Source organism: Oryzias melastigma, linkage group LG23, assembly GCF_002922805.2.
Source record: "Oryzias melastigma strain HK-1 linkage group LG23, ASM292280v2, whole genome shotgun sequence".
Taxonomy (NCBI): Eukaryota; Metazoa; Chordata; class Actinopteri; order Beloniformes; family Adrianichthyidae; genus Oryzias; species Oryzias melastigma.
Window position 1 is genome coordinate 17,570,249 of NC_050534.1, and position 18,523 is coordinate 17,588,771.

At 37.7% G+C, this 18,523-nt stretch overlaps 1 protein-coding gene across 17 annotated transcripts in view; it reads left to right on the forward strand.

The window, feature by feature from the left end:
* ppfia2 (PTPRF interacting protein alpha 2) overlaps positions 1 to 18,523 on the forward strand; it is a 198,361-nt gene that overhangs the window by 138,297 nt on the left and 41,541 nt on the right. For all 17 annotated transcript variants that reach the window (XR_002920905.2, XM_036210184.1, XM_036210180.1 and 14 more), the window contains 3 exons: positions 6,531 to 6,632; positions 12,487 to 12,651; positions 12,935 to 13,009. Coding sequence is in view for 16 of the 17 variants with exons in the window: in XM_036210184.1 (XP_036066077.1) it covers positions 6,531 to 6,632; positions 12,487 to 12,651; positions 12,935 to 13,009 (342 nt within the window). In the remaining variant the exon portion in view is untranslated. The remainder of the gene's footprint in view (positions 1 to 6,530; positions 6,633 to 12,486; positions 12,652 to 12,934; positions 13,010 to 18,523) is intronic.

Consider the following 18,523-nt stretch of genomic DNA (forward strand, 5'->3'; position numbering starts at 1 on the left):
CAGCAGCACTTAAAAAAAGATTGAATGTATTAATATTATAGTTATATCAGTTGAAATTGTATTGTTGTCCAAATAAGACTTTGTGTTTGAACGCTTTTTTAAATTTAAGCCTATGTTCAATCTTTAAAATACAAATAATGTCATTTTTTGTTAATGCAGTTACAGTGAGGCCATATGTGTAGACATTAAAGCAAAATGGGACATTGAGTACAACATTCAGTTAATGTTATGGTTACAAATACAAGTGATGGGGAGACATCAGCAGAATCTTCAAGATTTAATCCTGATTTTTTTTAAATCATTGACGTGGTCATGAATGCAGATGGTGGAAGTCAGGCGGCAGTCAGGTGGCAATCAGGCGCTAGGCAGGTGGAAGTCAGGTGGCAGTTGGGTGGAAGTCATGTAGCAGTCACGTGGAAGTCATGTGGCAGTCACGTGGAAGTCAGGTGGCAGTCAGGCGGCAGTCAGGTGGAAGTCAGGCGGCAGTCAGGTGGAAGTCAGGTGGAAGTCAGGCGACAGGCAGGTGGAAGTCAGGCGACAGTCAGGAGGAAGTCAGGTGGCAGTCAGGAGGAAGTCAGGCGACAGTCAGGAGGAAGTCAGGCGGCAGTCAGTCGGAAGTCAAGCGACAGTCAGGAGGAAGTCAGGCGACAGTCAGGTGGAAGTCAGGCGGCAGTCAGGTGGCCATCAGATGGCAGTCAGGTGGCAATCAGGCGGCAGTCAGGTGGAAGTCAGGTGGAAGTCAGGTGGCCATTAGGTGGCAGTCAGGTGGCAATCAGGCAGCAGTCAGGCGGCAGTCAGGTGGCAGTCAGGTGGCAATCAGGCAGCAGTCAGGCGGCAGTCAGGCGTACAGAAAAGCCCACTTTTTGCATCACCTCGATCTAATGGGCATTCAGAGAAATTTACACTTCTTCCGATCAAAGCTGCTGACGGTTCTGACTGCCACCAACCTGTAGCCGCCCACCTGTCGCCCGATTTCATTATGGCATCATCCCCACCTGGCACTGGTCAAAACGTCGCTGGGTGGCCACTGACCGATGTCAACTTTTAGAGAAAAATTGTCTTATTTAACGTATTTGTTCAATAGAAGGAAAAAATAGCATCTCTTTGTGTTCTTATTAATATTTTTATTTGGTCCAAAGAGGTAGAAAATGTAGCACAAAATGATCAGTAGATTAAAATAATCATTTGCAGCAGAAATTAGCTTCACTATATAGGATGTTTATTATTATTATTATTATTCTTTTACTAATATTTATGGAAAAGCTTTTATCCTTGACCAACACTTTGGTGCAAACTTAATCAAATAGTTGCTTTGTTGCAATAATTTGTGCAATTCCAGTAAAGATTAAAATGTCACTTTTTTGGAAGTATTCCACTTTACTCAAATGATGAAATTGACTGGATGTCCTTAAATATCAAGAAAAAAAACGTATTTTCTGGTTATGGGTTGGAGAAACCCCGCCCCCTTCTGTTGCTGAGAGCTCTCTCTTTACACACTTTCCCGCCAGCTTAGACACTCCCAAACTAACATTAGAAGTGCAACAGAAAGCCGTATAATTTGGATCCAGATTCCAGCTCAGACGAGGAAAACAAAGACGTACGTGATCTAGTCGTCTACAAGGGGGCGGAGCTTGTGACCAATCCAATGTATTTTATACAGCAATTTCAATGTGTTTGAGCTAATTAAAGCTATCTCAGCACCTTGGTTGCTGAGTCTCTTACCCTGTCTGTTTTTGACACAAGTGTGTTTCAGCAGCTGAGCTGAAGCACTGAAGGCGCTCCATCACCTTTAGTCTTCCTCGTCTCTCTGTATTTAAGCTCAACAGGTAGCAGGTCTACTCTTTTGGTTGAATTATTTTCAGGATATTTTTATGATAGGGGTTTTCAAAACGACCTCATTTGCTCCTCAGAGCTGTGGAAAGTTGCCGTAGCGATTGTGGTTAGACATGTTTTCAGCTTTTCGTCATTTGAAATTCCTTCCAGAGATATTGCTGTAGTCTGTGGCTTCAGTCCGAAGTGATGCAGTGTCTCTGTGTAATGGCATAGTAAACAAGAATAGTGGCCGACTCGCAGTATAAAAGGAAGTTGTGCCATAAAGTTTGAGGAACGGCTGAGGACGAAGATGGAAAATGCTTTTATTTGCTAGATTGTTTTTGCAGTTTATGATGGAAAGTTATCGCATTGAGAAGCCAAAACTGGAAGTGAAACGTTGTTTCAGCGGAGCTCCCAATCTGTCAGCCGTCCTGACAGGCTGGCCTTTGGGAAGAGGCGGTGGGGGTAACATCTGCCCGCCCCCGGAGGTCGAGATGGGCCGGCGTTAATGACGAGCTGCAGAGAGAGCGCCGCACTCTGGCGCCGAGCAAGCGGATGCTGTCGGAGAACCAACTGGGGATTCTGGGCTCCAAAAAGCACTAAAGCAAATTGTGCAATTTGCAGCGGGGCGTGTTCTTACGAGGAGGTGACTGTGATTAGCTGCAGCCCCGAGGGAGGCAGATTTATGAGGCTTTTTGTTCTTTTTTTTGTACAACATGGAGCAAACATGAACACGTTTGAAGAGGGAAATGAAGAAATCCTTAAAATGTGGGATTTGTGGCCATCAGGGATGAGTTTGGGAATTTGGTTGATCAAACTTTATTTGGTAACAATCATATTTAATGAATTCAATGTGAGGTATGTGTACTCGATTATTAGGGGATAATTGAAAATAAAATAAAAAAACAGCTAAAATATGAAAATGAGGTCATACATTTATGATAAAAATGTAAAATTGTGCAAGAATAAAGTAACTAAATCACTAAAGAAAAAAAATGTAATTTTACATGAATAAAGTTGAGACAAAATTCACTTTATCAGAATAAAGTCATGACTTTATGCAAATTAAAGTCACAGAAATGTACAAAGATAAAGTCGTATCACATTTAAGATTATTACAAGAATAAAGTGGTACATTTATGAGGAAAAATGTCGTAACTTTACAAGAATAAAGTCGTAAATTGTGCAAAAAAAAAAATCATAATTTTATTAGTATTAAGGTGTAAATTTATGAGGAAAAAGTTGTACTTTACATGAGTAAAGTCGTAAATTTATGGGAATAAAAGTAAAAAAAAATTAGGTCATAAATTCATAAAATTATGAGAAAAAAATGTTAGTTTACAAAAATAAAGTCATACATTTGTTAGAAAAACTGTCATAAATTTACATGAAAAAAGTCACAACATTAAAAGAATAAATAAAGTTTATTTTTTATCAAAATGTATGGAAATAAGGTAAAAAAAAGTTGTAATTTTACAAGAATAAAGTCATAGTTTTTTTTATTCAAAAATTATGCAAATAAAGTTGTAAAAAGAGTCGTAACTTTACAAAATAAACTTGCAAGTTTATTAAAATAAAGTTGTAAATTCATGAGAAAAAAAGTAAAAATAGATTATCAAAGTCATAGAATTATATGAAAACATTTTGAATTTATGAGAATAAATTAGTTGAACTAAAAGTAAGTTGTTTAGTGCCATGACTTTATTACTGTAAATATACAACTTTTTTCTTAAACATTTGCAACTTTATTCACGTAAAGTTATAACTTTTTTACTAACTTTTATTTTTGTAAAATGACAACTTTTTCTCCTAATTTATTCTACAATATTTCCAAAAATTTACAACTTTTTTTTTTTATTTTTAAATGTATTCTTTTTCATATTTTTGTGGTGGTCCTAATACTCCATAAAAAGAAATCTTCAAATATAACAAATATTTTAAAATAAGCAAAAAAATCAGACAATGGGGTAAGAAATCATCAAGAATTATTACTTCAAGAAAAACATTCTCGTCGCTAAGAAATATTTTTGCAAATTACGATCATTTGGCATTTGAATAACTTTCTTGATATTATTGTTTTTTGTAGGACTGAAAATAAGACTAATTTTCTTAAAATAAGAATCTTTTTTTCTTTTACTTTCTTCAAATTAATTTTTTGCCGTGTGTTCTGTAAAAATGTCTATTATGATTATAAGCAATTGAAATCTAAAGAAAATAGATTTTTTAAACGTTCAAATTAATTTATAAACTAATACCTTAAATTAGATTAGATGTATTTTATTTATTTTTTATACCCTTGTATTTTAAAAATAACTTGAAATAAACCTGTTAAATAACTTAAAGGATGAAGTGGGATGAAAAAAAAAGTGCAGGAAAAGTATTTAAGAATAAAACAAATAAAAGTAGATTTTTTTCCTTAAACCTCCTGTTGTTACGTTGTAGGTCGACTCTGCAGAGAAGACACCGCGCTGACTCCCACCCGTCCTCATCCTCTGTTGCCATGGCGACGTCTTCAGTCTTAGTTGACCTTAGCTTTCTCTTTGGATAAACTCGTCATTAAGGAAGCAGGTCTCCGCCGTGTATAATAAGCACATTTGTTCTGACGGTTTAACCCCTGACTGGTGGGGTTTGCGTGGATTTGTCGGGCGTTAGCGGGCGTGAAGAGGCTGCACCGCTGGGGATTCGCTGCTGCGTGAGGACAGACACCAAAAGAGACCCTTCATCAAGATTCCTGCCGTCTTTTCAGCTGGAAACACAAATTAAAACAGGATCTTAGCAACTGTTGCTGCACGACCGGCCCACACAACTCGACACACAACGCAGCTCAATTCATTTAAGTAATTATGGAGGAAAAAAGATTAAAATCAACCAAAAAAACCTATTTAAGTTGAATTATTTTGCTTAAATAGGTTCATAAATTGAGTCCAGGACTGATTTAAAACAAGTTATTTTTGTCATAATTTTACAAAAAATTATTTTTATAAAATCATTTTTTTTTAATGTTTTTTTTTTAGGTTCTAATAATTCCTAAAGAATTGTTTAAGTCATCTTAAAAGTTTTAAATTATCTAATCTTTTAATTTAACTATCAATCTTTTTTGGAAACTGTTTATGTTTTGTTGTTTTTGTGTTAAACAATTGTCTCTCTTAAAAAATACATTTGAAGAAGATCAATTTCAAAGTTCAGTTTTTGTCTTTAGTAAAAAGTTAAAAGGTTCTTAAACGCCACGAATGTAGTTGGAAAAAATTGAAACGATCAAATCTAAAGAAATAGATTTCTTGGGGAAAAAATTAGCAAAAACATGATTTACTTTGTGTCTAAAATCCCTCCCTCAGTCTTAACCTGTAGAAGCTGAGAGTGAATCTTTTCTTCCTGGTGGTTTTAGATCAGTCGGATGTTCATTTGCTCCGGTGTGTGGGGGATTTGTGGCCCTAAACACTGAGAGGATTTGTTGTTCTGCTGTCTTTAAGATGTAGAGCCTCTCTGGAGTTCATCTGCAGCTCTGAGTTATTGTCCGAAGGGCGGGTCGTGCACAGACTTTTATTGTGTACTCAGATCACTCGTAAAAGTGTGTTGAATAAAGAAAAACCTTCAAATCGTCTGGATTAACATTAATTATTGATGAATCCCTGCTGTAGTTTTTAATCTTCAGCGTTAATCTTGTTCTTAAATTGAGTCAAAGCCGTTACTCTTTTTTTCTCCCTTATTTGCTAAGTCGAAGTAGTTAATAAATCAAAATAAATCATATTTGAGTGGCTTCTATCTCTGCTAAAACATTGTTTTTGCTGAAGAACCCTAAAAGTCGGTACAGGTCTGCACACGGATGCAAAAAGATCCTTTTTTTCACATTGATTTGCTGCGTCTCTATAATAACTCACCGCCTGCAGCTTGATGCCAAACTCAAAAACACAAAATAATGAATTTAGGGTTGTTTTTCTGTGTGTTTTGCTTAGTGTGCCTCTTAAATATTTGATGATTAACTTTATGTGAACTAGGAGAAAAGCTCGGTCACACCCTGAACATCGTCTTCACTGCACTGGCTGGAACCAGAAATCCAGAGTTTCTGCTTTTCCCTAAAAAAAAAAAAATCTTTTGATCTGTTTGTAGTTTTCTTTTATTTATGATTACGCCTTTTTAGACACTTTAGACACTAGGACATAGTCTCTGCAGAGCGGCAGGGGTTCCTAAATCTACACTGGTCAGTCTCTGCGGGGAATCATCTGTCTCGCAACAGCTAGTTAATTGTTGGCACAGAGCAACCCCGCCCCTCTTCCCCTCTCTGTCGCTGAGAGCTTGGAGCGGGCGGCTTCTGGCATCCCCAGAGTATTTTCTATATCACAAATATGATCTTTTTTTGTCTGAAACGGACCCACAATGAGTTGAAATGCAATTTTCTTTACGCATCATGAGAAAAATGCCACAAGAAGATAATAAAAACACAATTTTTATCGGAGTGGATATGTAAACTTTAAAGTGAGAGTGCTTGATGTGTCAAAGGAGTTTGTTTGGATGTTCTTAATTACCATGTTTAAGGTTTATTTAAATAAATGTTTTTGCTTCCTTGGTTGCTTCTGCTTGTTGTGAGCGTGCAGAGAAAACGCAATGATGCAATTCTGTTGAGTTTGCCGTTGCATCAGCTGCACCTCGGGGGGACCACAGGGGTGTCGTGTGGTTCTGACCGCGACCCTGACCCGTCTTCCTCTTGTGTTTTCTCTCAGGAGTTTGCTGCGCTGACCAAGGAGCTGAACGCCTGCAGGGAGCAGCTGCTGGAGAAGGAGGAGGAGATCTCCGAGCTCAAAGCCGAGAGGAACAACACCAGGGTAAGCGGGAAAAAAGAGTCCAAACAGCACGGATGTCCTGAAGAGTCTGATCAAACGGATTCAGATAAAAGAGGAAAAACCTCCTAGAGGATGAGTCTGCTTTTAGAAAACCAAAAGATGTTTTATAAATAAATAAAACTTAATTTTTTCTTTCTCAATCTGCTGTGGACAGATAAGACTGTTCCGCGTCCTCGCTGTGAGTAGGTACACGATTGCGGCGCCGGCGGAGAAAACGAGGACGATAAGGTCCGAAGAAAGGATTCGTTTTCTCACTTTATTATCACTTCAGATCCTTAGATGAGCTCTTAGCAGGCGGACTTTAATTAAACCGGGTTTGGAGCTTTATCGGCCCGTAATTACGTGATGAAAGGCGTGTTCGGACAGTCGCCAGCGCCGCCGCATGCTTGAACTCAGGCGAAAAATGAAAGTATTTACCGAATGCAATTAGTCTGCAAGCAGGAAAACTCCTCTCCCGGATGCAAAGATGTTTGTTTGGGTGCAGCAGACGTGAAGGCGGCTGCTCACGGAGACGCAGACAGGAGACGACAGTCCTCCTTTTGCCACAGGAGAATAACTTCTCCTTTCTGCTTCAGAAAGCCTCCTCGTTTCAGTGCAGGTGAAAATAAGGCTGCAAGTGAATGCAACTCCATGTAAAAACGAACACAATTATATCCAGACTGATGCAAATGCTTGAAACGCTTCGAATTTCACTAAACTTCTGTTTTCAGAATGACTGTTTGAATTCACTCACTATTTATTGCACTATTTGGTCCAGATTTACTGTTACAAAATCCAGGGGAAATTTCCCAGAGGTCCCTGAAAAGACAAAACATTTCTCACTAGATTGGTGAATATAGACCACAATGCACCAGGAGGACCTGACGGCAGACATCAACCAGAACCTAAAGTATGCCGTATTTTTCATAGTTAAGCTAGGGGTGCGACTTATAGTCAGGAGTGACTTATTTTTGTTTTTTTATAGACATAAATAGGCTCATATATTTATTTTCCCAGTAAACATCGGTTGTCATTTAGCAGTTGTTTCCTCTAACAACCACTAGAGGGCGCTGCAGTGGAGTAAAGTATTTGCTACTGACAGTGGCAGAAGAAGTCGTCCAAAACAAACATGGAAGAGAATCTGATTGTTTCCCTATTAAACTTTAATATTTTTCTTAGACAGATCAAACGATTAGTATTCGTGTATTTATTTATTTTAAAACTACTAACTAACTTCCTAACTATTAAAAACTATATAGTGTAGGACTATATAGTGTCCTGGATTTTAAAGATAATTAAGAGACGATGCTCACTACTTTTACACACCAGATATGATGTCATTGAATTCAAAGGGAAAAAACAAATAAAAATGAACATTTCACTTTTATTTATACCTCCACTGTGTTTTGATAGTGGTAATGTGGATGGTTTATTCAAATGTTACATTTAAACACGTTTTTTTGTTTGAAACTGTTCGACCACAATGCATTGTGGTCTATATCTGCATATCTAGTGGCAATCGATGTAAGCTAGTTTTCCGCAAAGACTTTGGAAGTAGATTTAGGCAGCACTAAAAATGGCGAATGCACTATGTAGTGATTAGGGGGCGAATTCTGACACAACCATGGTTTTCTTCTTCTTCTTGACTTATAGTCCGGAAAATATAGTCTGTGTCTGCCGCCTCTCTTTTGATGCATTTCAAATGTACTGCTCGACGCTTTGACGCCACGAAGCAACTGCCGTTTTTCTGGACTTCATTCGTTCCCACATCACGGAAAACATGGGTGATGTTGAGCGAGTAGCTTGGGTTTATATGTTTTGTAGAGCTCTACTGAGATGCTTACAAGCGTGTCGCTGTGTCTGTTAGGTGTTATAAACTAACGCAGGGGTCAGCGACCTTTAACAGTAAAAGAGCCATTTGAGCTCGTTCTCCACTGATCAAAACCTAGAAGGAGCCGAATAGTCTTACTTTAGCCTTTAAGAAATTTGGATTTGTATCTATGACCCTTTTTTTCTGTTTTGTTTATTTTTTTAATAAATGTGAATTATTTGAAATATTTTTAGTCTGAACAACAGCCAAAATATAAAAAAAACTTGCATGTCTCAAAATTTGTTAACTATAAGTAGAGGCCAAATTAGCAAAAATCTAGCTTGCTACTTAATTAAAATCTGAACTCTAAATTAGCATAAAATTCCTCGGTAAATTAAATCAACCAAAAATGTTAGCATGTTGCTAAAAGAAAAACTGAACTCTAAATTAGTCTACAAACCCCAGAATATAACAAATTAGCCAAAAATGTTAGCATATATGGCTAAAATATTAGCTGAACTCCAAATTAGCATAAAATTCCTCGGTAAATTAAATCAACCAAAAATGTTAGCATGTTGCTAAAAGAAAAACTGAACTCTGAATTAGTCTACAAACCCCAGAATATAACAAATTAGCCAAAAATGTTAGCATATATGGCTAAAATATTAGCTAAACTCCAAATTAGCATAAAAAACTAATTAGAGGCCAAATTAGCCAAAAAAGCTAGCTTGTTGCTTAATTACTGGCTGGATTCCAAAATAGCCTCAAATTCCTCAGTAAACTAAATTAGTCAAAGATGTAAGCATGTTGCTAAAATAGAAGCTAAATTCTAAATTATCAAAAAAAAAACCTTCAGTAAATAACAAATTAGCTAAGAACATCAGCATTTTGCTAAAATATTAGCCAAACTCAAAATTATTATACATTTTTTCAGTAAACTAATTAGTCAAAAACCTGTTGTTAAAATAAAACTTAAACCTAAGTTTATAAGCCTAAAACCCCCAGTAAACAACAAACTAGCAAAAAAAAAAGGTTAGCATGTGGCTAAAATAGAAGCTAAACTCTAAATTAGCCTAAAACCCCAATTGACAACAAATTAGCAAAAAAAACCAAAAACGTTAGCATGTAGCTAAAATAGAAGCTACACTCTAAATTAGCCTAAAACCCCCAGTAGATAACAAATTAGCAACGAAAAAACGTTAGCATGTTGCTAAAATAGAAGCTAAACTCTAAATTAGCCTAAAACCTCCAGTAGATAACAAATTAGCAACGAAAAAACGCTAGCATGTTGCTAAAATAGAAGCTTAACTCTAAATTAGCCTAAAACCCCCAGTAGATAACAAATTAGCAACAAAAAAACGTTAGCATGTTGCTAAAATAGAAGCTAAACTCTAAATTAGCCTAAAACCCCCATTAGACAACAAATTAGCAACAAAAAAACCGTTAGCATGTTGCTAAAATAGAAGCTAAACTCAATTTGTTTTTTAAAATTAGTATTATTTTATTTTTCTTCACCCAGAGAGCCACCATGGAGAGATAAAAGAGCCGCGGGTTGCAGACCCCTGAACTAGAGGGAGAGAGACTTAACAAAAGACTGCTGGGAAATTAGTGGAGGCTAACTTCCACACCAACAGTCCCGCTGACAACTCAGAGGCTAATTTCTAAGGAGTTGCAGAAAATATTCAACTATTTTACAAAAATAAAATGATGTCCAGACGTCTATTAGAGTATATATCTGTTTTAATAATCTTGATATATGTAGAGCTGATCAAAGTAACAATCAAGTAAATATCTGATCCCTAATCGTTTTACAATCATGTGATCAGAATGGGACAACCGTATTAAATAGTCTTCATAAAACGCTTGTACCTTAGCTGATGTCATATTTGACATTAGAGAGTCTTGAGTGAATTCAGACGTAACCATTAAGTTTCCATTTATGTGGATTTAGTGTAAATCTACCCTCCCAGCATCACAATCTTTAGATAAAGTCATACAATTCTTTGACGATCCCTCAGAAAACTGCAGAACCAGGAAGTCAGCAGCTGAAGCTTCGCCTTTTTTCACTTCTTGCCTGTTTGATCGTTATTCTCATTTTGCAGCTTTCTGTTTGCAGTTGACTTGACATGGCATCCAGCAAGTGAGATTAGTGTAATCCTTTTGTGCGCTGTTGCTGAAAGGATTGCTTTTGAGTCCGATTGTTTTTGTTCCGTCCGTGTATTTACAGCTATGAGGTGTTTCAAAGGACAAAGACTGCCAAAATAAGAGAGGAGAGATACATTTTGAAAAAATTGCGTGGACTTGATTTGCTTGCGATTTAATCATGCCGGAACTGGATTGAGAGACAAAAAGAAAATACCTGCTGGCTCCAAGAAGCCAACACAGACTTCTTCATTTTTTCTAAAAATGTTTACTAATGTTCTCGTGTGTGTGTATGTATATATTATTTTTTACTAATTTACTTATATATATATATATATATGTATAAAACTAATGTACTAATATATAGATAAGTAAATCAGTAATATATATATATAAAACTAATTTACGTATATATATGATTAGTATTTTATATATATATATATATATATATATATAACTAATTTACTTATATATATAAGTATATTAGTAATATATATATATAAAACTAATGTACTAATATATAGATAAGAAAATCAGTAATATATATATATAATACTAATTTATGTGCATATATATATATATATAGGGCTGCACGGTGGCGCAGTGGTTAGCGCTCTCGCCTCACAGCGAGAAGGCCCCGGTTCGAATCCTGGCTGGGACCTTTCTGTGTGGAGTTTGCATGTTCTCCCCGTGCATGCGTGGGTTTTCACCGGGGACTCTGGCTTCCTCCCACCGTCCAAAAACATGCTTCATAGGTTGATTGGTGACTCTAAATTGCCACTAGGTGTGTCTGAGAGTGGATGTGTGTGTGATTGAGGCCCTGTGACAGACTGGCGACCTGTCCAGGGTGTACCCCGCCTTCGCCCTTCAGTAGCCGGGATAGGCTCCGGCACCCCCGCGACCCCGAAAGGGACACAGCGGTCAAGAAGATGGATGGATGGATATATATATATATATATATATATATATATATATATATATATAAAATTAGTATTTTATATATATATATAACTAATTTACATATATATATAAGTAAATTAGTAATATATATATATATATAAAACTAATGTACTAATATATATCAATCAAATCCTTTATTACTCCCACAATGGGGAAATTCTCTATAGATAAGTAAATCAGTATATCAATATAAAACTAATTTACGTATATATATATATATATATATATATATATACATAATACTAATTTACCTCCTATTTATATATATATATATATAAGTAAATTAGTAATATATATATATATATATAAAATACTAATTTACTTATATAAATATATATATATATATATATATATAAAATACTAATTTACTTATATAATAAACACCTTCTTTGGATGATAGTCATCCTCCGCGAAAATCGTTTTCAACATGTGATTTTTTTCATCCGGTGAATCAGCAAAATCCTGAAACCGCAAACACTGTGTTAACAATGCACAGGTTTTATGTGTGTTTGTATATATAATATATATATATATATATATTCATTCATCTTCCAGACCGCATCGTCCCTTTCGGGGTTGCCGGAGCCTATCCCGGCTACTGATGGGCGAAGGCAGGGTACACCCTGGATAGGTCGCCAGTCTGTCTCAGGGCCTCAATCACACACACATCCACTCTCACATTCACACCTAGGGGCAAGTTAGAGTCACCAATTAACCTATGAAGCATGTTTTTGGACGGTGGGAGGAAGCCGGAGTCCCCGGTGAAAACCCACGCATGCACGGGGAGAACATGCAAACTCCACACAGAAAGGTCCCAGCCGGGAGTCGAACCGGGGCCTTCTCGCTGTGAGGCAAGAGCGCTAACCACTGCGCCACCGTGCAGCCCATATATATATATATATTGTACTAATTTACCTATATTTATTTATGTATTTTATGTCACAGTTACTTCTGGAACATCTGGAGTGCCTGGTATCCAGACACGAGCGTTCTCTCCGGATGACGGTGGTCAAGCGGCAGGCTCAGTCTCCATCGGGGGTCTCCAGTGAGGTTGAAGTACTTAAAGCTCTCAAGTCCCTGTTTGAACACCACAAAGCCCTCGATGAGAAGGTAAGTCATCCGCCTGTGATGTTTTACTGCTAAATTCTAGACCCTTAAACCCGTATAGTGACAAAATAGACAGCCTCTGTTGCGGATTCTACACCTCTGAAACAAGTCATTGAAGTAAGTCATGATCAATGAAGGAATCACAATGGAGTCACAAGAAGGTGTTTTTGGGCATAAAAATGTGTAAAAATGTAATTCTGCTGTTTTATTTTCTGAAATTGGTGAGGTTTTTATTCTTATTCGAGACTGAAAAGCTAACAAAATTTTGTGATGCATTTGGTTTAAGGTAAGAGAGAGGCTGCGAGTGTCACTGGAGAGAGTCTCCGCCTTGGAGGAGGAGCTAACCGCTGCGAATCAGGAGGTAATGCCAGCTTTATTTGAAAAACAGTCCTCTGACTTTTATTTTTTGCTGTATTCAGGAGTGCTTTAGATCAGTGACTGATGGTAACGTGCATCTTTTTTCTTATGTTCAGTTAAGGGAAAATCTATATCACATTTTAATGGTTCCTACATGAAATCTAGTGAACAATAAAGTTTAAATCAGCTGTAGATGAATTTTGCCCTCAAGCGTTAAGGGGAACTGGAAGGCCGTACAGGCTGGGCCTGATTTCTGATAACAGGATCAGGCTTGATTTCTGATCACATGATCAGCCTTGATTTCTTATCACTTAACCTGGGCTGATTCCTGATCACATGATCAGGCTTGATTTCTGATCACATGATCTAAGCTGAATCCTGATCACATGATCAGGCTTGATTTGTGATCACATGATCAGGCTTGATTTCTGATCACATGATCTGGGCTGATTCCTGATCACATGGCCGGGCCTGATTTCTGATCACATGATCTGAGCTGAGTCTTGATCACATGATCTGGGCTGATTTGTGATCACATGATCAGGCTTGATTTCTGATCACATGATCACGGTTGATTCCTGATCCCATGATCAGGCTTGATTTCTGATCAAATGATCAGGCTTGATTTCTGATCACATGATCTAAGCTGATTCCTGATCACATGGCCAGGCCTGATTTCTGATCACACGATCAGGCTTGATTTCTGATCACATGATCTGAGCTGATTCTTGATCACATGATCTGGGCTGATTCTTGATCACATGATCAGGCTTGAATCCTGATCACATGATCAGGCTTGATTTGTGATCACATGATCTGGGCTGATTTCCGATAACATGGCCGGGCCTGATTTCTGATCACATGATTTGGGCTGATTTTCAATGGTGCGATCGGTACTGATTCTTGATCATGTAATCGGATTGGACTATTTTGAAAATGAATATTCCAAAATTTGTGTAAAAAAGAATTAAGAAATATTATTATTTCAAACCATACCATTGATTTTTCTCAGTTTTAAAATGGTTTTATCAGTTTCTTTAGAAAAAAAAGTTGTAAGCTTTTGGTTTTTTTAGCAATATAGCTGAGAAATCCAAGTTTCAGCCTAATTTCTGATGTTTAACTAAATACAGAGTTCAGTTTTGTCTTGTGTTTTACACTGAATTTGAATAAAGCTTTATTTGTCATGTGCAGAATCAACACAAGGTCAACATGAAATGACTGCAAAGAGAAGAACCGTTTGACTTGGTAAAAATATTGTGTGAATAAAAATAATATGAAATAATATATAATTTAAAAATAATTAAAAGCCTTTTTTGTTAGTCATATCACTGCCCTACATCTGGATGGGTTCAAATAAACAGCAAACTCTGTTCCATCCGGTACACAACACTGCACTGCAGCAGTTCTACAAGGTTTTTGTGGTTTGGATCTGGTTGGACTTGTCCTGCTCAGAAATGTGGCATTTCTCTCGTATGAGCTCAGACGTCCACAGCACCTCAGCAGGCTTCACTCGTCTCCATCCTCCCTCGGAATCTGACAGCGACGACTCGGCACGCACCACGCTGCTCCATCATTGATCTGACAGGAGCTGCCGGCTGCGCTCTTGTAATACAGAGGGTCCTGCCTCTTGAAAAATGCATTTTGGACCGGCACTCTGACTCTCACCTGGGTCCAAAGTCAGGAAAAGAGTCGTTGGGAGGACGGACAGATGGAGGGATGCAAAAGGAGCACGCAGGAGACAGAAATAGAGGTGATAAGGAGAAAGGTGGTGCTGATGAGAGCAGGGTGTGCTGGGTTGAAGCTGACAGGGTGTGGAGGCACAAAGATGAAGGCTTATCAGAGGCTCACCAGACGATTCGGTAAGTAGGTGCTGAGAGATGATTGAAGCTGGTGAAACTCGGCCTCCAACTCTTCGACTTTTGGACAACTTTTAACAAAAGCTTCTTTGAAACGAAGCTGTTGAGCCCCTCACTCGTGTTTAAAGACTTCTTAAGACAAGAAATGCAAATTTAAGCTTAAATTTCCGTATTTGTCTCCTCATTCATCAGAAAAACGCCTCGAGAAGATGTTAAAAACACTAAAAATATAATTTTCCTGTGAATGGATCTTTAAGATCTCAGCATTTAAGTGATTTTCTCCAATTGTAGTCGAGGTTAAAAAGCAGTACTTTTGTGAAACACTTGTCAGCCGCCGACAGATGACTGATTGGACCTTGAGCCGGAGCTGCTGAACGGAAATCCCTTCGCTTCAGATGCTCCAGGGAAGCGCGAAGCAGCAAACTGGTAATTGATTTGCGATGGAGCTCCATTATAAGATCCGTTTCCCGGCGGGTGTTTCCACCACACCGCCGCGCCTGATGGAAGCGGCCGGCCTTTGACCTCGCACAGCCACAGGTGTGAAAGCAGCGCCGCAATGATTCCTGTCTGTGTTGGCGGCGTCCTGCAGGGATGTAAAGTAATGAGATTGTGATGGAATCAAGTGTCACCAGAAATCTACAGGAACTCTTCCTAACAGTTGGAAGATTTTCTTAAACTAATAATCCTTTAACCGCCTTCAAAGCACCATCTAGTGTTTGTTCAGAGTGGGGGCTTAAGAGAAAATGGTAAACGGTGACATCTAGGTTAGAAAAGTGTTAATAAAACCCACATAGTGCTATCTAGTAGGGTGTAGGGAAGAATCAATTCGACGATATACCACGATATTTCGTTGGGAGTGTATCGATTTAACCCTCTCCAAACCGATATTATGCAATGTTGACAGGTTCCTTTGAAGTATTGACCAAAAAAAGAGCCTTGAATTTATGACAATTGTATCTATATCAGGTACAATTGCAGTGCTAATTTTTAAGTTATACTATTAAAGGTGAAAAATAGTTTTTCAACAGTCTTGGGATATATCAATATATGAATCGTATCGTGAGACACATATCGGGATTCGTACATCACCCGACTCTTACCAAACACACTCCAACTACCTAGTACTTGTTCATTGAAGACACATGAGAGGAAATGGGTAAACAGTACCCTGGTGGGGCAATGGGGAATACAAATGAGGAAATGGGGACCGCTGGTGGACGAGGGCAGAGGACAAACGGGAATACTGCGACATTTAGTAAAAAAGGCCGGAAGAGAAATGGAGAAATGGTGACCCCTAGCAGATGAAGAGGGAAGAGAAACGGGGAAACGATGGGAGACGAGGGAGGAGGAGAAACGGAAAACGGTGACAGTTGGGAGACAAGGGTGGAGGAGAAACGGGAAACGTCTATCCCTATAAGACAAGGATGGAGGAGAAACGGAAAACTTCTATCCCCATAAGACAAGGATGGAGGAGAAACGGAAAACTGCGAAACCTATAAGACGAGGGTGGAGGAGAAACCGAAAACGGTGACAGTTGGGAGACAAGGGTGGAGAAGAAACGGAAAACTTCTATCCCTATATGACAAGGGTGGAGAAGAAACGGGAAACTTCTATCCCCATAAGACAAGGGTGGAGAAGAAATGGAAAACTTTATCCCTATATGACAAGGGTGGAGAAGAAACGGAAAACTTCTATCCCTGTAAGACAAGGGTGGAGAAGAAACGGGAAACTTCTATCCCTGTAAGACAAGGGTGGAGAAGAAACGGAAAATTTCTATCCTTATAAGACAAGGGTGGAGGAGAAATGGAAAACGGCGACACAAGCGATAGAAGATGTACAAAATGGACGAAAAATGTTTTGAGGAAAAGGGTGACACAATCTAGGACTCATTTAATGTGTTTAGAAATATAGTTGGCTTCACCAAAGAAAAACAAGCAACAGCTGACCAAGTATTAAATAGTTGCATATATATGCATTAAAAACATGCATTTACCAGTTTCCATGGCAACTGTGACTCAAAAAGTCAAAATAAACACATTTTTGACACTAGAGCAGGTAATGCAGCTCTGAGCAGGGATTATTTTTATTATAAATAAAACACATTTTCACCTTAGTGGAAAAAATTTAAGGCCAAAAAAGATTTTAGATTAATTTTTAAAGTTTTTTTTTTTAACTGAAATGTTATTCTCAATCTATTTTTTACATTGCAGTTACACCTAGTCACCAGTAGGAGCTGCAGCCTCATTTTTATTTATGAAGTTATCCATATGGTGGAAATGACGGGATCAACTAGATTTTTCCTAAAAAATTGGTTTGAAGCAAATGGATAAATCTAAACGGGGAGTTAGAGAAAATAAAGTTTTTCAAAAGCAGTTTGTTTTTACCTGTTTCCTAAATCTCAAGTATTTTATGCATGGATTAAAAAGTCAGTGGATTAAAAGTTCTGAAGACTGAAGGGTTAGAGTGCAATTAAAGGGATACATTCTTAAGTAAAAGACAGAAATCAGAGATCAGACTCGGGTTTCTAGATCTCCACAGCAGCATTTTGACGTTGAAGACAACAGATCGTCTCTTCTCGTTAGGTTTAATCCGGGCAGAAGCCGGGTGTTTTCCACGGATCATTCTGAGTCTGGAATCTCTCCGGCTCAGATCAAACACCAGCACCACCTCTGACATAAAAGCAGACCTGATGATGAATGGAGCGCTTCACCTCCAGGAGAAGTTTGCCAGATGCAAAACGAACACAAGAGCTCGTTTTTCCCTTTTGATCCGTCGATTCGTCTCTCATCAAAGGATGAAAAAAGGAGGAATCGAAATGCAGAATTAGGGATTTCTTCGTTTGTTTTTCTTGAACATACAGAGAAAGTAGGAGTGGAGGGGAAAGTTTTCAGTGCCAGGGGCTGTTTTTTTTTTACTGTTAAAGATTGATGATGTGAAGGTGAGACCAGCCGGCAGGACTGAGGCTGCAGTGAAACCTAAAATGTCTTCTTCTGTTTGACCTTTAAAATCATTATTAATACAGCGCCAGCCTTTGGTTTTAGCCAAGAAGTGTTATAAAAACTGATTTTTAGTCATTGTGCTTTGAGGAAAAATGTTCTCATTGAAGGATTTTCTAAAATGTCCAACAGTTGTGGTATTTTTCTTTTATATGGAGAGAAGTTTCTGTCCATCAAACACTGAGGAGCTTGACCTGTTTACACTAACAGCTCCTGCTGGATCTCTGGAAAACAACTGCTGAAGGGGAATTAGTGAAGGAAACGCGTGAGCATTTCTATAAAAAAATAAAAAAAACTTCACTTATGTTCTACAATTTTTCTCGTCCTAAAACTATGGAGTAAGATTACTGTCAAAATAGAACTAATGGACAAAGTTGTGTGAACATTTGGTTTTTAGACGTTTATCTTTTTTTATGACTTTTACCCGTTTTTTTTTATCTGTTTTCTCTAATTTAGAAATGACTTTTCTCTTCCAGTTTTAGCTAAAACCTTTCTTTGTTTTAATTACGACTTTTCTGTTTTTGCTACGACTTTTTTCCATTTTAAATTCACATTTTTTTGTGTTTTAAACAAGACAATTTTCTGTTTTGAAATATGACTTTTCTGTGTTTTAAATACAACTTTTCTCTATTTTAAACATAATTTTTCTCTGTTTTTAATATGACT